The sequence below is a fragment of the Vanellus vanellus genome (genome assembly GCF_965231255.1).
Source record: "Vanellus vanellus genome assembly, chromosome: 1".
Classification (NCBI taxonomy): Eukaryota; Metazoa; Chordata; class Aves; order Charadriiformes; family Charadriidae; genus Vanellus; species Vanellus vanellus.
In genome coordinates, this window is record NC_138905.1 from 53,948,227 (window position 1) to 53,969,119 (window position 20,893).

The 20,893-nt window shown below is 40.8% G+C and overlaps 1 protein-coding gene across 1 annotated transcript in view; it reads left to right on the top strand.

The window, feature by feature from the left end:
- Window positions 1-2,730: 2,730 nt before the first annotated feature.
- The window catches only part of ANO4 (anoctamin 4), a gene marked incomplete at both ends in the record, with an annotated part of 135,102 nt that continues 116,939 nt past the window's right edge, over window positions 2,731-20,893 (top strand). Inside the window, one exon of the mRNA XM_082498353.1 lies at window positions 2,731-2,800. Coding sequence (XP_082354479.1) covers window positions 2,731-2,800 — 70 coding nt within the window. The remainder of the gene's footprint in view (window positions 2,801-20,893) is intronic.

A 20,893-nucleotide genomic window follows, 5' to 3' on the forward strand; every position in this document is an offset into this window, starting at 1 on the left:
TCTCTCTGGAAAAATCTGAAATGGTGATTAAATAAGGACACTTACATCTTTGCCCTGTGCCTGGTTCTCATTAAAATAATGGAAATTCACGCTCCTAGTCAAGAGAATGTCTTACGTGAGGAAAATAACTGCAGTGGCGAGGAGAGTGGGGTGAAGAACTCCCAAATATATTGAATATATTGGTCACACACCTTTAGTGTAAACCATGGTAGGTTTTGAGGACTTTTACGTTTTAAATATGTCCAAGAGTAATCTGTAACATTTACAATAATGGTGGCATATTTTTCCTCATGTAGTTTGAGGTTATAATTTTATAGCACCTCTCTTTAGTGGAAGAAACAAAAGGTTGCATGTAACCAGAGTCAAGTTGTTGATTGAACACCATTTTCGATGTGATCAATCTGCAAATTTTACATTTGTTAGGAATAACGGTCTGGCTGCAGTATTCTTTATTTTGATGTCTGAAAAAATATGCGGCACAAATAGTTTAGGAAGCTGAGTCACAGCTGCACAAGAGTTTATAGACTGTTTTCAGAACACAAAGAAGTAATTTACCTGAACCTCAGAGAAATGTAGCAGTCAGTTTATGTTTTGAATCAGTTCCTAAAATAGATCTCTCATTTCATGGCCAAATGAAAGCACAGTCTTACCGAGATCCAGCTAGTAAGTATGTGCCCATGCCAGGTTCACGTTTAGCATTGGTAGAATAACTTACTGACTCCGTTGTAAGCTTCAGAGGGATGGCTGTTTTAGACGGTACGACAACCTGTGGTGATGCCAAAAGGAAACAGTTGTAGTTAATTATTTAATACCTTAGGGATAATTGCACAGCATTTTGAGCATCACGAGGTTCTAGTGACTGCACAAGAAGGAGAGAGCTCATTTTACAGCTGGGGCTTAGCTTCTCACTGTTTGAAGCCCCTTACGTGTTGTCCTTGTTGTCATGTGTTACGCTTATTGTCATTCTGCTCCTGTGGACTGCTACGCTGCCTTTCCTGAGATGAATCAACTGAGTAAGGTGACTGGGATTTGCTGTCTGTGCTAAAGAAGATGTGATTTCACCAGTCTTTAGAAACAGCTGGCAGGTACGTTAGCCCTGTAACTGGGAGGTACGTGAGCAGTTGCTGCAGGAGAGTTTCGTCCCTTCACGTTTCCTGCAGGAGATCAGTTCTGGGGAAGTGCAGGAAAATCAGGTAGCGAGCACACAGCTTCGATTGCGAATGGACAAAGCCATCTTAAAGGAAAGCAATTTGCACAGCCTTTCCTCATGTGTGCAACCCCACTGTTCTCACCGTTTGTCTACAAAAGTGGCCCCTCTCCTCTCCTTGGTAGTATATTATGGATCGAAGTGTATTAACATTTCAGAGTCTCAAAACCTCCTCCATGACCTGGAGGTTCACATACATTGACTTTCAGTGGAACTAAGAGAGCAGAGTCATTAAGGCGTTCTTGGACATTTTAGCGAAGGATTCCTTTCACAGAAATGAGCAGTCTAATCAATGATGTCTAATGATTTTGAGGGACCGTGACTTACAATGTGCTTACAGTATCCACATTTCCAGTTTTTAGGGTCTGCTTTTCCATCTGCTTCTCAGTTTGCTCATTTGTATCTCGTTAGGGTTTTTCAGTTGGTTCTTAAAACATAGAGTGGTTGCCGACAAAAGTAGTAAGAGTCACAATTAAGTTAAGTGTAAAACGGTAGTGTAGAATTATCATTCAGCTTTGTTGCCCAAGAGAGATTGTCTAAAGGTTTTCACCAGAGTAAGCTGAGAGTAATTCAAATGAAGTTGGAGCAATTGCATCAATGCGAACATAAGGAAGTCAGAATAGGCATTTTTTACTGTAAGACAGTATTTCTTTCTAAGACTGTACAGTAGACACATAGGAAATTTCAACTTTGCTTTTCTCTTTGGAAAAGCAAAGCCTGTTTTTCATTACAATTTCTATTTTAAAATTGTCTATATGACAAATTTGAGAATGTTTGGTGTGAAAGACAATTTCCAGTGTTGTAGGTAATGTTTCACAGGACTGGTGAAAGTGGAATTGTTTTTCAAGCTTAAGGTTGTGTTATTGTTGCTCGTAGCCTTACTCTTTTCCTCAAAACAGACCTTTATTTTTTCTTTAAAAACTAGTTACTACCCGAAGTGTAGCATCTTTCCCATGTGATGAGACTTCCTAATACTTCTGAGTTCTCAGAAGAAAAGAAACCATTATTGCCAAATTCTAGTACCTCAGTCAGAAAACTGCCATTTAATAAACTCTTTAGTAGTTACCTCATTAATATAATCCTGTGTGAGCTGTGTGGTTTTCTTGAAGGAATGGAAGGTAATTCCTCCTGCAGGCTAGTAATGCAGTAAACCATGACTGTGTATTAATTTAAATATCTGTTTGTGTGGCTGACTCTGATGTCTGCAGCACAGCAGCAAAGATGTTCAGATTTTTCATTGTCATAGAAAAGTCATGTTTTTATATTTTTTTTTTTCTTCTTCAAGAAGGGTGATACAGGTCCATTTTAAACCCTGGATATTTTTATATTTTATTTATTCCATGCTGGTCTCTTGTATCTAACAGTACTAATTCTTATTCCTGTCAGGTATAAGTTTATCTATTCATGGGGCTGAAAAGCGTGCGCAAATCTGTCAGAGGAGAACTGCAGCAACCTACCCAGTGTCACAGCGTCCGCCCGTGGTCGGGCATCCTTCACTCCCACAAGTCAGAAGGTCAATAAAAATGGAAGCCTCATCTTCTGGATCTAGTATTTCAGCAGTCACTGGTGGAAAAGCAAAAATCCATCAGCCAGGTAACAGATTTGGCTTGACACCTTTTACAGTTCCATTTCTTGTGTAATGTGCCGTGATGTAGTGAAGCTGATATCAATAGTATCAGATCATGTTTGCATGGAGGTCAGTCTGGTGATCATCAGAGCTATCGATTGATGTTTTGTTTACATTTGGTATGTTAGTTATAGATTATAGGGAGTAACAACATTTGGGACAGCTGAGACTGGGAAATAAAAATGTAAGTTTAATCATAAAAAAAACCATACAACATGTAGCGGTGCCCAAAATGTTAATGCAGACAGAGCTTTGGGCTGTTGTTTTTTTAATACTGCTCCCTTATGTATGTTTAATTGTGATAAGCCCTGAGCTAATGGCAATGCTCTTGAGGCTCCAGGCATCCCCTGTGGAACTCAGTAACTGACACTAATGTTGGTGTTGAACAAAGGCACAATCCAGGGCGTAGATCAAAGTCTTGCTGCTAGAACGCGAAACAAAAACTGTAGATCCAAAGGAGATTTTCTAACATACATTAACTGGTTAACAAAATGAAACTTTGTAAAAGAAAGCCAGAATCTCCTGGGAACCATCAAATTCTAATTGACATCATGAGTTCATCCCTTGTTATGTTAATTGCCAGAGCTATTTTAGAAGTATCTGTTCTTATAACAGGGGAGTACATTTGTGCTGGCCACGTTCAGTCATTCTTCACAGTGAAAATTAAACTCCAAATTTCTTTCCTGAGTGCCCATGAAGTCAGTTTTGTGGCTTCTATATTGAAGGGTCTCAATAATCTTCCAGTGTTGCTGCTGAGGAAAAGGCATGATGTACCCTGTATGCAGCTACTTGGGTGCCGCGGGACAGAGTCTATTTGTGTGAGACAGACAGTTCTGCCTGCAGACCCTTAGCGTGCTGCCATTACCTTGCAGACCTAGTAAATGGCTTAATTTTTGTAGAAGTTGAAACTTTAGATTATCTATTGTGGGTTGCTGTGCAGGTCTACTGCCATGAGTTTCATGCACCCATACTGTTTAGTCACCATAATCTTTGTCAACATAGATTAATTAAGAATTTACAGTGACTCATAACCATATGCTTTGTTTATCTCAGTTCCTCTGTTCACTTGTTTGTCCTTCTATTTTTTCAGTTTCTATGTTTTTTCTTTGAAGTACAGAAATTACTACTACAGAAATGTTGTTGATGCTAAAGAAATGGCTGCAGCGTGTTAAAAAATTGACAAATAAACCCTGCATCACAGTTTGTGAAAAAAAGTACCTTGAACATGCACGATAACTATATTCATTTTGAGCTGTTACACATTCTACATCTATGTGTTGATAGATACAGCCTGTGCATTAGTACTAAGTAAAGTACAAGCAATATATGTAGGCTTCTGATTGAGAAAAAGATCCCTTTTTAGGTAGACCACAGAGGTTTCCTAAAATGGAGTTCATTAGTGAGCATAGTTTGGATGATGATTCTCTGAGGAATTTAGCTTTCAGGATAGTCATATGAGATTAGTTTTGTCTATCATATTCTGCTCTTTAGACAATAACAGCATCTATGACCTACAGAGAACATTCTTGACAGCTCGTTTCAAGGAAGCATTTGGTCTTATGAGCTTCACTGAAGTTAAGAGGAGTTAATAGTATCCAGAACCTTAAAGGCTGCAGATTTTTAGAAATATGTTGTGTGTCAGGAGTCTTCTCTTAACCAACTTACAGTGCATTGTTTCATCTGTTTCATAATGATTTTTATGATTTGGGACCGACTTTTTAATTCTCTGTAAGAACACTAAATTTGTCTCTGGGTCGAGGTTAAATTACAACCATTGGAGCTGTGTGCAAGTAGAGTCTAAGAAAGATTATGGTCAGGCAGCAATCATAATAAACAGCACTCCTAAGAGAAAATTTTAATTTAAACCTAAAATATACCATTATTCATTCTTAGTCAGCCACAAATTAACAGCTGTGGCTTCATAAATAATTGGCCTAATACACTGGTTGACCAATGGCAGTACCTTATCTAAAGCTGTACATTATACATAGTTTAGTGTTTTAGAGAGAAAATGTTCTGATGTTTATTAATTACTCAGGTAACAGAGATCTTACACCACCATTTTCCAAGCTATCCTCCTGCTATTGCATACAGTAAATTCTTCAGGTTTTTGTTCAGTCTAATTTTAAATAGCTCATGCAATTTGGGTTCTTCCTTCTATTGCAGTGCTGTTACCACAACCAAGTAGGTCTCTCTGTTGGAGTAGCATACATTATACTCAGTCCGAAATTTCCTTTGTCCAGTTAAAAACTACTCCGAACACGAAGACAGTCTGGCGTAATAGATTGTACAGAAAGTTGTCCTGAGGATTTAAAATGGCATTTCTAATTCTTATCAAGCAGAGAGTCTAGAACCATGGAAAGAAAAGACCCTTGATAAAATGACAGAGTTACGAATGAGTGCATTTTTTCCCTCTGACAGCACACTGCTTCTGTTTTCTGCATACCACTTTGTTTCCCTTGGCCGCTTTTCTCCTTTCCAGAATGGCACCTTTTATTATTTATCATGAATTCTTTTTAAGTGACAGCTGTTTCCTTTGACTGAAGTTCATAGGTAGCTACATGCTGAGGAGGAGGAACTAGAGATGTTGTTCAGTTGTTACGGCACTCCTTTTCAGCTTGCTCACCTGCCGGTTTTATTTGTAACTGGGAAGGAGGCTGAAGCTGCTGACTTCTGCTGTTACTCTGGGTGCCAGAGTGGCTAGCAAGCAGTAAGTTGTCTGTAATAAGCCTTTTTAAAAGGAAAAAAAAAAAATCTTTAAAAAATTGTCGTGTTCAAGCTTGTGAAGTAGTACTGCTCAGCCACAAGTAGAACCGCAACTTCTGAGCTCTGATTTTAAGCAGATCAGAAGGTATCGAGTAACCGAAACAGAACAGAGGAAAATGGAGAAATGAGTGGAAGAAAATGGCTATTAATGGTGAAGTGAAGACTCCTGATACCTTTGCAGGTGCACTGGTATGAGGGAAGTTCCTGTTGGAAAGGAGGAAAGCAAAGACAAGTAAAGCAGTCAGATGATAAATTTAGATGCAACGATATTCAGGCAAATATGCATTCCTTCCGGAATCAGGGAGGACAGTATTTTTAAATTTGAGAAACCTCCAGTTATTGTCTCCCAGTTACGTGAGCAGTTGTGGTATGTTGTGGCCAATGGGGTACAAGGCTACAGATGTACAGGGTTCAAAGCACTCGGGGCAAACCTTTGGCTGCTGTAGATTGTGATTACCTCTCCTGAAGGTGGTTTATGATTGATGTGTCTGCGTTGCACACAGGAGGCTTATTTTGAAAGCGTTGGTAATCAGCATTTAGGTTGTCTGTCAAAGCAGCAGAACCAAGTACTGAACAAGCCTAGAGGAGCTTAAACTGTTGTACCAGTCTGTTCCCTCAGTGCCAGGGTTAGGCAAATCTGGGTACAAAAAAAATGCTTGCCTCACTTCTGACAGCGTTGCATCTTTGCTATGGAGTATGCAGGAGTGTAGTTTCTGGGTTTCTGCCTGCTCTTTCCATCGATATTCTTTATTCCAAATCAGGACAATGTTACCTTACTTCCTTTGGGGATGTTGGGGATGGATTCCTTTATTCTCAGACTCTGCAGAACTTGTCAAACCTAGTCTCTCTAGGAGTCGTTAAATATGCTGGCTGTGAAAAAATTGCTTATTTAACAAGTCTAAGCAGCAGTAAAGTGAATTCTTTCATTGTGTGAAACTCTGGAATCTTCTTAGGTCTTCTCTACTTACAATTCTTGCTAACAATCGTTACCCATTTTATAATAACAGGGATTCAAAGGTTCTCCAGCAAGATTTTCTTTCTCTGTGCTTCCTGTAAAGGCCTCTGGTTAGGCCTTAATGCATTTTTATATAGAAGTGAATATATAATAATGTAGCTCTTCGTTTATATGACTTGTACAGATTAGATCTGCAGGCAATCTACACATCCAACGGGAAGGGTTGTCTTTTAAATTGTTTCTTTCCAGAATTTACTAAATATGTAAAGAGTCTTCACTCCAGAAAACATAAAAACACCTACTGAAAGTACTGGTTTCTGGCATTATGGTGGAAGTCTAGTGGGGTCATTAGAATTCAGTGAGAATCTTTTTTCAGCAGTCTCTTGCCTTTTATGACAAATAGTACCTGATAGATACGTTACAAATGTTAAAGGAAGATGTGTTTGCCTTTAGGCATGCTTTTCTTTACTTTGGGATCCTCTTTTTTTTATTGCTTATCAAACTCTGTCATTTCTATTGATGCCTGTACTTATTGGGCATGAAAATAAGAAAGAAGAGCTAGTGGTGTTGGCCAACAGAACAACTGACTTGAGAGGCAAGGAAAAGGCATGGTTCTTGAAACTGTGGCAATCAAAATTACAGGAAAAAAGGAAATGTATGTTTAATGAGCTTAGTCACAACTTAATGAACTTTGAATCATCAAGGAAGCTAGAACTGAGTCCTTCAAAAATGATAATGTACTGTGCAAAAGATACCCTTTTTTCATCACAAAATGTGCACATACTTGTCAGGGTTCACATTTGGTTGTGAATGGTCTTTAGAAGATCTGTGTTAGTTAGATGTGATTTGTTGGTTAAAGCACATTCTTTTTTCTTTGCTGACTGGCAGGACCCATGGCATACATCTCTCTCAGATTAAAATAATAAACTGCAACTAATTCTGCCAGAAAGCTCTGTCATGCAGCTATTTCTTGGCAGCAGATGCATGCGTGGTGTGGGAATGGCTGATGGAAACTCACCTGAAAATTTCAATTCACAATGACAGTAGTACTGTTATCTTACTTGTCTAACATTGTTAGGAGTGCGGTCTTTTTCAATATGCCTTCTACTGGGTTTATATAGAACTTCCTCCCATGTGGAATGAAGCATGGAAAAAGCAAGCAGAGTTCAAAAAAGTTCAATGTTCCCTTCATTAAGCTAATTTTCATATTACAAAAAAATATGTTTACAAGAAACATCCCTATGCAGAAGGGATATTAATGTCAAAGAAACCAGCCTGCATGCTTGACTTTTCTCTTTATCTGCAGCCTGTGTTCAACACAGTGCAAGTTCGATGCACCAAACAAAATTTCTCCCAAGTACCTCAAGCGTCAGCTGGAAATACGTCCTTGCTGAACACAGAGACAGTTCATTCTCCTGACTGTTTTGCTCTGGAGCCTCTGCAAAGCTCCTAAGGAGAAGAAGAGTTTGCCTCAATTACACTGAGGACTTTTTGTCACTGGGCTGAGTGACAGGTCATCACATGGTGATTATGCAGTACTTTGAACTTAAGAGCTGAACTAGCTAGCAGATGATGCAGAGCCTGAAATCTTCTATCACTTTGCTTAGTCAGTCAGCCCATTTCCTTCATCACTTCACTTTTCTAGGGCAAAAGCCACTTCTTTGAAAATTCCTGTTCCTAAGTTAGTCTTCTAAAATGTTCATTCTAGCAGTTCGGAGTATAGTTTTGCAAACAGCATGTTAAAAAGAAAAATAAAGCTAGAGGATGAAGCACTGTTTTTCAAAGCTATCTATCGTGTTTAATTTAAAAAGATTTGATTTAGGCAGAAAATGCGTCCCTCTGTATCAATTTGTACTGCACGTGACACACGCAAGTACTAAACCTACCTGGAACCTGTGCACACACTCAATAAGGGACTTCAAAAATAATATTAATAATTTTAAGTGGTGACTTTGAGGGTGTTCTACTTCTCTGGGGAATATGTATTTTTAAACTCATCTCTTTTGAAAGACTTATTTTTTCCCCTTCCTGCTTTGATCAGTTGCCTGTTTGCTGTTGTAAAATGATCTTTCATTCACTCTTGCAATCAATTATGTATGGTTACTTTAAAATCAGTACAGCTCAGCTAAGATTTCGGCTCTCCTAGCTGTTGTTAGTTTACAACATATAGTTGCCTCACAAAAGCTGCAAAATGCCACTTGCTGTGGATGTTCTCGATTGTTCCACCCTCAGAGAGTTTCTTCTCAAGGGGAAAGTCGTCCAACATAGGAACAGGCAGCCAGATGTGACTTAGCACCAAACAGGGAATATTGCTGATCCCAAGGCAAGGTTATAATGTCCTGAGACCAGTGTACCGTCATTGTCTTAAAACAATTAAGAAAATTCTTGAGCACTCTAGCTTTTGCTGAAGAAAGTAGATGATATATGTAAAATTTTGCAATGTTTCTGAGAGTAATGACCCGTTTTATATAAAAAATACCTTATCATTCAAGAAGCAGTGAGATAGACTTTGAATAATCAGTTATTATGTTCCTGTAATGCTTGACTGAAAAACGTGGCTTTTTCTTAGCTCTATAGTTCTTGCTTAAAGGGCGCTTAGTATTATGTAAGCCTCTATTTCTAATGTAAAATATGTTTCATATATTCCAAGGAAAGATTCTTGAAGGTGGACTGTCAAAAGATGGAACAAACTAGCTTCTACTTTGGCAGAGATGCTTTTAAGTTTTGACTGTAATAGGGCTGCACAGTGTTACCGATTTCCACAAAATATTTGTTCCAGTCCAAAAGATAGCAAGACCTCTTTCCTACCACCAAGCCTGCTGGTTCATTCTGAAATCTCCAAATTAAGCCAGACCTTTATTTATAATTAAAAAAAAAAGGGGGGGAGGGGGGAGGGAGGAGGGCTTGCTCCTTGGGTAAGTAGATATGATAGAGCTAAGTACATCTAGGCATCAGAACCTACTGGAAATTCCAACCAGTGCAATGTACTGTGGTGCCAAAAAAAGCCCAAAAGAATTGCATAAAACTCAACATCACAGCTTACAGCAGACATAAGGGCAGCAGCGAAGCAAAGGTGGCATCCTTTTTTATCTGTTCCTTGGTCCTGAAGAGATCTCCCTTTGGGTCGTGCAGACCGCTGCCCTTCCCTGTGCCATGAGTGGCTGGATGTCTCACAAAACAGAGTTGTTCTCTGCATGATGGATAACTCCACAGGAGCACAATATTTGCTAGTCACATCCCTGGGGTACGCAGTTCCGTACCGTGCTGTGCTTCAGAGACCCAATGGAGCACAAAGTATATGCATTTTTGAGGTCTTCATTACTGATAACATTCAGTTGTACTTAAAATAGAAAAAGGGAGATAGCACTGCAGTTTACTACTTTATTTAAACCTTGATTTAGGAACGCACCTAGCACAGGATAGGAATTCAGTACCAGTTAGACTGATGGCATAAAGAAGTAGCCTGCACTTCGATGGGACTGGAAGGTTCTTAAGGGTCATCAAAACAGCATGTACTTTCAAGGCCCTTTGCACTGCCAGAATGCCTGAAAATTATGACCCTTGCCATTCAGATGTTCTCCTAGTGCTTGCAAAGGAGACTCTGCTTAATGACAATTACTGAAAATAATCTCTTTTGGGTAGGCATCCTGTGTGAACAGTGCAAAACTAGTCCATGCATTTTAATGGCAAAGTGCTCTATTTCTGTTTATCGGGTCTCGGTAATTATAGTAGGTTGCAGGGCTTTATGAGAAAGGCCAACTGCACCAGTATTAGGGGCAGGATTCCTGCTCCTTGTGAGGTAATCTCAAAGACAAACTAAAAAGCTGAGAAACAATATTTTTACACAATCAATATATAAATATTACCTCCATTCTTCAGCTCCAATTTGTAACTGAATGATGATGTTTATCTTAACCTCTCCCTAATTAGGTCTCCACATCCCCAGACTGGTAGGCTGGAACCATATCCTGTCCCTATGACAGACAAGGTTGGGATTCACTGCTCCACCCTTAATTTCTGTACAGGAAGGCTTATTTCATGGGGTCAGCATGATAGCTGTTGTCCGAGAGTAAAGTAAGAAAGGCTGTGTGGTGACAGTGAATTTCTGAGCTTCATGGCCCCTAGCTTGGATGTTAGGGGTTACGATGGCTCTGTAACTGAGGAGGAGGCCCACTGGCTCACAAAGGCTGGAAACGAGACAAGTAAAAGGGGGAGGGAGGAATGTGATGGCTACCAGTTAGCTCACGAGGGACAGTGAGGATAAAAGGAAGAGCTTTGTAGAGGAAAGGTGTGTTGGTAGCCATGAATCATTATCATCTAGATGAAACCTTCCACTCCAGAAATCTCTAAATCTCTGCAAGCTGGAAGGGTCAGGTTGGGATAGACTGGATGCGGTTGCCCTGTTCATGTTCCTTTTGCCTAAGCATCTGGTGTCAGAAATAGGACCCTGCACTGGATAGACGGCTGTTGTGCTGTCCTGTCTTTAGGATAACCATTTTCACATTCCTATGCTATGTTCATTCCTCCACAGTCTCAGGACAGCTGGAGTTCCCAAAATGGTTTAGCTACCGGTGCTTTCTGCGGTAATGAGTTACCAGGATGTGTTTAGACTGTGAAGGCAGCGATAGGCTATGGTATAACGTGAGTCTGTATAATTGCTTGTTATATTAAAATCCACCTGGAAGAGACATCTGGTATCTTATAAAAGCTGTCTGGATGTCCCATGTTATAATTAAGTAAATCTTTGGTGCCCTGAAGTTATCTGCTAGGTCATGCCTCTTATCCCCGTGCAGCCAGCTTTTCTGCTTCTCTCATCAGTAAACTGCTAACTTGAGGACTAGGAAAGCTTTTTGCAACAAACAGTTTATTCAGCAAATGTTTTCTCCCTCTCCTCTTTATGAATTGCCTGCTAACAACTGATACTGTTAAAGGTAGATGGTAATTAAGGGATTTATCATTCACAAGTAGTTAGATTTTTCAAACATGGACAAATAGTGATCTTTGATAGCTATATTTTTGTATGTGCACTCACAGTGCAAGAGGAAGGAGGTAAAACTAAGAGACAGTCATTCCTACTGGCATTTTTATATAAATAAGAGTAGTAGGGAATGGGCAGAATTGTTCAGTCCATTTAGATCTCAAACTTCTTTCTAGATGCTCATCTGCAACGTACAACTGTGCAGAAATGTCTCTGCTTAGTTACTGTGGCTTTGTGCCATTTTCAGACTGTCTCCTGTGGATTCCTATCCCAGGTATCATGGCATCTGAAAAGGATAGCTGTGTTCCCAGTAAGAGAGCACGCACTTCGGTGCCCTGTCTCTTTGTATTATCAGTGAAGTGCTTCTAGGGGGTAGTTCCAAAGGCTCATTGTGCAACACTGCCCCCCTACTGATCATGTAAGGGTCTGCACAAGGGCCATGTAGAGCCAGGCACTTGGAAATATTAGGCATAGGAATAAGTGACATGCTACGCTTAGGGCTTCTATGTGGACATTTGGGTCCTTTCAAGTCTCATAACATTGTGGTATCCTTTAAGCATAGATGGAAAATCATAGACTCGCAGAATGGTTTGGGTTGGAAGGGACCTTAAAGATCGTCTAGTTCCAAACCCCCTGCCATAGGCAGGGGCACCTTCCATTAGACCAGGTTGCTCAAAGCCCCATCCAACCTGGCCTTGAACACTTCTGGGGATGGCGCGTCCACAGCTTCTTGGGGCAGCCTGTTCTAGTGTGTCACTACCCTCACAGTAAAGAATTTTTTCCTAATACCTAATCTAAATCTACCCTCTTTTCTATTTAATACCACTACCCCTCCCTCATCCTATCTCGTCACTCCCTGATAAAGAGTCACTCCCCATCTTTTCTGTAGACGCCCTTTCAGTATTGGAAGGCCACTATAAGGTCTCCCTGGAGCCTTCTCTTCTCCCAGCTGAACAACCCCAACTCTCTCAGCCTGTCTTCATAGGAGAGGTGCTACAGCCCTCTGATCATCTTCATGGCCCTCCTCTGGACCTGCTCCAACAGGTCTGTGTCCTTCTTAAGTTGGGAGCCCCAGAGCTGGATGCAGTATTCCAGGTGGGGTCTCACGACAGTGGAGTAGAAGGGCAGAATCACCTCCCTCAACCTGCTGGCCTCTCTTCTTTTGATGCAGCCCAGGATACGGTTGGCTTTCTGGACCGCAAGTGCACATTGCCAGCTCATGTTGACCTTTTCATCAACCAACACCCCCAAGTCCTTCTCCTCAGGGCTGTTCTCAATCCATTCTCTGCCCAGCCTGTATATGCGCTTGGGATTGCCCTGAGCCAGGTGCAGAACCTTGCACTTGGCCTTGTTGAACTTCATGAGGTTTGCACGGGCCCACCTCTCAAGCCTGTCTAGGTCCCTCTGGATGGCATCCTTTCCCTCCAGCGTGTAGACCACTCCACACAGCTTGATGTTGTTGGCAGACTTGCTGAAGGTGCATTCAGTTTCACTGTCCATGTTGCCAACAAAGGTGTTAAACCGTGCCAGTCCCAGTGCCGACTCCTGAGGAACACCATTCGTCACTGGTCTCCACTTGGACATTGAGCCCTTCACCACAACTCTCTGAGTGCAACCATCCAGCCAGTTCCTTATCCACCGAGTCGTCCATCCATCAAACCTGTGTCTCTCAAATTTAGAGACAAGGATATCATGCAGGTCTGTGTCAAATGTTTTGCACAAGTCCAGGTAGATGATGTCATTTGCTCTTCCCTTATCCACCAACACTGTAACATCATTGTAGAAGGCCACCAAATCTGTCAGATGTGATTTGCCTTTAGTGAAGCCATGCTGGCTGTCACCAATCACCTCCTTATTTTCCACGTGCCTTAGCAGAGTTTCCAAGAGGATCTGCTCCGTGGTTTTGCCGGGGACAGAGGTGAGACTGACTGGCCTGTAGTTCCCCAGGTCTTCCTTTTTTTCCTTTTTAAAAATGGTGGTTATGTTTCCTCTTTTCCAGTCAGTGGGAACTTCACCAGACTGCCATGACTTCTCAAATATGGGTAGTGTCCGTGGATGCACCTCATCAGGTCCCATGGATTTGTGCACCTTCAGGTTCAGAAATGAAGAAAGAGTTTTTGTCCTTTTTCATGGTTTGAGTGCTTGTCCTTGTGGGAGACCTGGATTATAAGCTCTCCTCAGTTGTCCCGTTTGAACTTCCTGCTTAAGAGATGCTTCCCTCTTGATGATAAGAGCAAGGTGTTGGCTTTCACTGCCCGTGGTTCGTTCTGGGTAGTGACAGAATCAGAAATGCAAGAACTGAGGGCTACCAGGACCCTGTCCCCATAGCCTGGTGTTTGTGCTGTTGTGTCAGGAGATTTTCAAGATGTGGCTTTGCACCAAGGGATTTCATAGAATTGTAGAATGGTTTAGGTTGGAAAGGACCTTGAAGATCATCGAGTTCCAACGCCCCTGACATAGGCAGGGACACCTTCCACTAGACCAGGTTGCCCAAGGCCACATCCAGCCTGGCCTTAAACACCTCCAGGGATGGGGCCTCAACAACAACTCTGGGCAACCTGTTCCATCCGCCTTAACGGATATACATCCTTGGGTATATATAAAGGATATATATCCTTAATGGATATACATCCATTTTGTCTGTGGAAAAGGTATACACAGCATGACAGAGAGATGGACAGTGAGAGCAGAATGTAGGACTTCCTACTTCTCTGTAGTTATGTGGCTGAGTGGAATTCTCTGCATCTGATGCCGGCCAGGGTTTAATGGAGGGGAGAATGAACACCATATGTCTTAGACCTTAGTCTGTGATAAGTTAGTGTTAGGTGTTCAGAAATCCTCCCTTCACTACTGCTGTTTCTTGAAGATAAGAAGAGTTTGTATTAACATAATTAAACACATGTAATGCCTTACAGTGTATTGCAATGCAAAGGCAAACTATTTTTAAATCGCCTTTCAAAAATAATCCCAGTATTGTTATGACCATGCCCTTGACATGACCATGCACAGACACAGCTATGCATGCTGTTCTTCATGCTAAACAGGATGATTTGGGTTTGGAATTATTTTTTTTTTCTTCCTAACATTCATTGGACTTCCCTGTGGGAAATGAAGTAGCCCTATGTATTTATTCCAATAATTTTCAAAGCATTGTTAGAACTAACAAGGCGTTTTTGTGCTTTTACACTCAGCTTTTGATTCCCAGACACTAACATACAGACACATTATTTTATCCATAATCTGTGAGAAAACCAATAAGAGAAATGGTGTTTTCTGCATAGTGGAAGGTTTGATTAGCTATGCTGAAGAGTGACAGAGTATACTCTTTTTTAAAAGTAATTGGCAAACCAATTAAGACTATCAAGACTTACGTCCAAGCCCTTACATATTTCTAGACATATATGGCAATCTACCACGTCAGAAGTTTTTCAAAGGTCTGCAGAAATTTCCACAGGCAACCCTATCTTTTCAGTCTTGGAAGCACATTTTTTATTAATGCTGTTATGATGGGAGCACTTTGACTTAAATCAGAAATCTTTAAAGGCCTCTCTTTCAATGTGTATCATCACCTATTATTTATAATTCTTCCAAAACCATGGCTGTGCTTTGTAGAGACATGGTGGCAAATCCTGTGACCTACAGAGGTAAAAGTGCCTCAAATTAGGGAAAACTGGGGCCTTTAAGATTCTCACAGTTTGTCACTACAGGTACATATGCGCAGGCACTGCCACACCACACAGAAGCTCCTGCAGATGTAGCAGACAGCTGCTCTTACCCCGGTATGATGCACTATCTTCAGTATACAGATATGTCAACAAGGTCTTCAAAACAGAGAATTAAACACTTGACTTTTCCTGTCCTTCTCCCAACTGCCAACTTCAAAAGGAAGTCAAGACTGGAAACAAGCATCTAAATGAAAGGAAAAGGGAACTCGTCATCCCCCCCTCTTTGTAAAAATCTGAAATTGTGTTGAAGCTGTAAGGCAGAGGGAGCTTAGTGCTGCTTGTAAGGAGCAAGGACAGAAGGAAAGCTTCTGGGTTTTGTTCCAGAAAGGATTCAAGTGCTGAGCTGGCAGGCCAAAGAGTTGCAGGTTGAAAACAGGGCCTTTTTCTTCCGTGGGAGAAGAGGTAGCTGGAGGCACGACATCATATATGTTTCTGCACCATGTCCTGAGAAGATACTTGTGAAAGAAGACATGCAGCCTTTGCCCTGACTTAAGCGAGGCTTGTGATGGGAAACTGTGCAGGTCTTAGGGAACTGCCCTCTTGTATGGGTGTATCTGCAGCCACCTTGCTGGTGTGCGGTGGCTCAGCTGGGACTGAGGCCCCAATGGGTTAGTAGAGTTCATATGGGATGAAAGGACTGGAGGAGAAAAGGTGAGCTTGACTCACAAGTGTTACTGCCCTGTGCACTGGCAGCTTGCAGATCATCAGTGTTAACCCGACCTCTCAAAAGTCGTTCTGACATTTCCAAGAAATTTTGTTCTTAAATCCCCATGGGGAGGGGAAAAATAGGTCTTGAAAAATGCTGATATTGCATTTTTAATAGCTGTATAAGAGGAAAACAAATGATGGAAGACAAAGTTATCCTTCATGATGCAAAACTCATTTCCACATGGACTCAGCCTGTACTTTCAGGAACTGTCTTAACTGTACGCACAGAGGACAAACCCTTCCACCTGCAAAAAAGAGTTGTAAGGAAACTCTGAAATGTCCTCTTCTTTGTTTCCTCTTTTTTATTTCCGCTGAGGAAGGCAATATCTGCGCTACAGTTAGTCAAGAGAAAACAGTGGTTTATATTTAATATGAAACTGGCCAGGATGAAATCAAATGATGCCACTGATATTAAATTTTGGACCTTTGTAATTACAATCCCATAAATTATAATTGATTATGTTTTCAAAAATGTGGCTACTGACCACATATATTTTAAACGTGCATAATTTTTCCTTCTCCTACAGCTGTTTCTTTCTTCCTCTGTTTCTTCTCTTTAATTGTTATGTGATATTTTTTCTTATCACCAATACTTTTCCAGTGTGGAACTCTGCAGTATTGTACTTGATGGTTTTAAGAGCAGCAGGAAGAAACTGAATAATTTTAGTATATGAAAATATATCTAATTTAATCACTGCCATAAGATTGATGCACAGAGTAACACTGGTATCCAGATAATGCTGCAGGAGAGAAAAATGCTCAGGAAGAAAGAATATTGCAATACTTCGCTGGTTGATGAGGATCAAAACAAAATCGGATTTCTTACAGAAAACGATGCGAGTTTCTCTCTGACCAATGTAGCAAAAGCATGTTTCTTTTAAAGATCTGCTATGAGACATGCCAGCCTTCCACCTCATGATAGATGATAATCAGCTATCTCTCAGCCACTGCTTTCAGGCCAACTTTATCTTGCTAGGAAGACGTGTATATTAATATACATTTGCATATATCCTATGACTCAGAGAACAGCTTCTTTTTTTCTGATGCAGTAATTGAACAAATGTGTTTTTCATGCATTAAGGTGAGTTGTCCAGTACAGTCACAGGATGGATGCTGGGAAGACCCACTGTGGCGTGTGGTTTGTTTCATTCCTGTCACGGAAAACACAATGCCAGAGTAGAGATAGGTAAAGCTGTTGATTTCACGTGTGTATAGCTCTGACTAACATGGATAGATAACGCTCTAAACAATTTCCATTTGAAACTGATTTTACCGTAGATGACCTGCCTAGCACTCACAGTGAGAAAATGTACCTATGTAAGGGTGATCCTTCACCCCATGTCGACCTGGGGTTGCCTTTAGTGAAAAGGGCACCATGTGCAGCAGCTGTTTGCTTTAAAGAAAGAAAAAAAAAGCTGGTTTTGCTTCTGTTTGCTTTAAAGAAGAGACTGGAGTGAGAAGGAGCAACTTCTCTGCAGAAACTGCGGGCAGTACTTCATGTAGCAAAACAAAACTGCTCCTATTAGAATTATATTTGCTCTTGCCAAATATTGCCCTGTTAGAGGTAGATAGCCCTGTGAGAGGAGCATCTACTCACATGGCATACTAGTTATTTGCTACTCGTGTTTAATGTCCATGCCAAAGTACAACCGTTGTGAAAGTACATGTTTACTGCCAAAATGATTTTTTAAAAAAATCAAAAATCAGCTCACTATACTGGGAGAAGTTGCTGGCTAGCTGCCTTTTCAGAAAGATCTTTTGAAGCTGTAAATTTTTCTTTACAGAAACTCCTAGAGCTGTAGGCAAAACATTTGTTTGCACTTGCCGAGTTAATTGGAAATGAGGGAGGGCAAAAAAGAGACTGATTTCAGAAAGCAACTGAGTCGAGTATTTCTATTCTGACCAATGAGCAGAACCTAAGTGGTAAAACTCTTCAAGAAGCCGTGGCTGCCTCCGTGAATTACAAAGATCAGCTCTGTTCTCACATGTCCATTCAAAAATATGGGGTAAATATGAGCCCTTTACTGCACATTGAGAAACAGCAGCATTCGTTCCATCAGCTTAATTTTATAGTCTTTACTTTGGTGCCAAATACTGAAACTATGTGCGTTTTTCTGTGCACCCGTGTTCATGCTCAATTTCAGACAACAGTGTGAAGGGTATCCATCTGCAAATATGATTTGCACATCATAGCGCATGTATAAAAACGTGCAGGCTTTCAAAATCTGGCTCCAGATGTTTACTGTGCAAGAAAATAGACACTTGCTTGTAAAATTCATGTCCAAAAAGCTGCTTGTGATAATTGGCTAGATACTGGATACATGTAACAAGGCTTTAGCCAGCAAAGAACCTGAGTATGTTCTTAATTTAAAGCAGACACAAAATCTCTCTCACTGCAGTGGGAATGACATTGTTTAACACTAGTATCATATTAATTACCTTGCTATATAATTCGCTTATCTGATACATGTGATCATTTTAATATTTAGAAGTATGTTAAAATTCGGGTTTAGAACAAGCTATCTCATTCAGCCTCTAAAAACGAAATGCCTTTTTAAAATCTCATTTGTTTTCCTAACCTAACTATTATGCTATTTTATGCACTACTTTATGCATCAATGAGTAAATCAGAGTGAATGCCACAAGCTAATTTAAAATCCGACTTTATTTGAACTAAAACATCTCAATAAGTTGAGAAAAATCTCAGGCTGATCTTTTAATAAAATCACATACAATTTGATAAATCTAGTATTTACTTCACTTTTATTAGTGTGTGTTTGTTTCTTATGTTTCTGTGGAAAGAGGGTCTTTCCTTCCCAGCCTCCCAGGCAATATTGCTTAGAGGTTTCTCAGTGGGACCTGCCACTGATAAAGCATAAATCAGCAGCTGCTAAAGCAAGAAATACATACTAAAGCCAGGTTAGTGATCCCTCAATAGCAACAGTGACACCAGATGCTATCTTGGTTTGTTGTATTGGAGATGTATGGTAAGATAAAGAAAATAAATCTCTTTGGACACGGGAGAGAGTGGCCTTTTCCAAAGAGCTGCTGGGTTAAAGCCTCTGACTACCAGCATATCAGCAATCATTAAATTGCCCAGTCCACGACCCATCTCATAGGGGTTGTTTCTCGCAGCTAAAAAATGCAGCACTCCCTCCTGCAAAGTGGGTGCTGAGAGAGAAGGAGGAGAGTAGAAGCAAACGTGCCCTGATTCAAATCTGTTTATTGACACCGTGAACATTATAGGAGGAAAAAAGAAAGTGTTCCTGTAACCACTTATTTAGAAACTATGGTGTTGGCAGATACATTTGTGATTAACCATGCATTAAATCACGAATGACTGGTAGAAAATTATGCCTACAATTTTAGGTGAAATCAGAGCATGGTGTTGGTGGTCTGATACTTGTGCTGTGAGGCCAGATATTAAGGCTACTGTGAATCAGAGAAGTGTATGAGACCTTCATCTGTGTGGAGTGCTGGAAGCTCCCCATACTGCAAATGAGTCAAATACAGGAGGGGAGATTTAAATGCAGCAAAACTTGTCTTGGCTTGGTAGGCTGTGTTTAGGTTGAGCAGTCAGGTTTAAGCTGGATGTTTTCTGTCCGCTTTCTAGACAGTATTTTTCATTAATTAAAAAGTGGCTTTGAAATTGGATATGTACATTCCCCAACAGCTTCATTTTATTAAGAGGCCTTTAGTTAGATAGTCCATCTGATGTCTGCACTTCAGGACAGCGTTGCTGGCTGGCTGTCGCTTCCTCTCTCCCCAGCCCAATTAGTTCTGATCTGTTGGAGATGCTGCGGGGATCTTGCTACCTTCATGTGTTCTGAGGAGCACTGATTGGGTGAGACAAGGATGGAGGGCTTTGGGGAGGAGTGGGTATTTTACATTTGTCAGTATTGTCATTATTTTTCTCTAACTGGGGTTGAAATGGAGAAGAAAGGCTGGTGGATTTGAGGATGCAAATACGTAATTGTGTATGTTAAAAGTGTTAGCCAAGTATTTAACGAGAAACTAAACGATATCACTTGCAAAGCTGCTTAACTGAATTGCTGTCTGTTACTTACTTCTCTACCTCCATCCTATCGTTTATACGTCTTTTCCAGCAGCTTCAGGATTTTTCCTTTGTCCCCAGAATTCTCTTCTGGGGCAAATCCTAGCCACCCACCTCTGAGGCCATCTGCAGATTTCCCTCGGCTGCTATTCTATGAATAATCAGCTGTCTCACTTAAGAAATTCTCTTTGTTCTACATCATTAAATGCTGATTCCTGCTGCTGCTATGACAGATCACTTTACAGGAATCTACAAGGGGAGCTGTCTCTGATGTTAACAGTGGGTCTTTGCCGTGGAACAAAAGAATACGCTGGGGCAAGCATGAGGTGGTTTGAATTTATGATATTTAACATTGGGAAATAAAAAAAGGCTGAGGCTGGTGTACGTATAGCCATTTTGAGATCTGTATTTCCGAAAAGTGAAGAAGGGTCTTTAAAATAGGGTTTAGTAGTTTTGTGCCCTGGAATACAATTCATCGCCCTCATCAAGGCAGCGGTGAGATAGTCATTTGGTGAAGGGAGGGGGAAGATACAGTGGGCTAGGAGGGAATTCAAAACAAGACCAGCTTGTTATAGGCAGACTGCAGAAGAAAGGAAAAGGCTTCCATCAAAAGCATGAGTGATAACCTCTAGTGAAGGCATAGTAACGGACTAAATGACCTGAAGGTTTCTTCTTCCACCATGACCTTTTGTTCTGAAGTCCTTTGGCAGATATATCTCCCTGACCGCTGCAGCTCTCTGCTAACTCTGTGTATTAGTTACTCAAGAGCATCACTTCTCACAGATGCCTTTGTGAAAGGTCAGGTTTTGCTGCTGCTTTTTAAAAACCGGCCATGTGGCCAGTAGCTCCCTCCTTGCCTCTGGCTGTATCAGA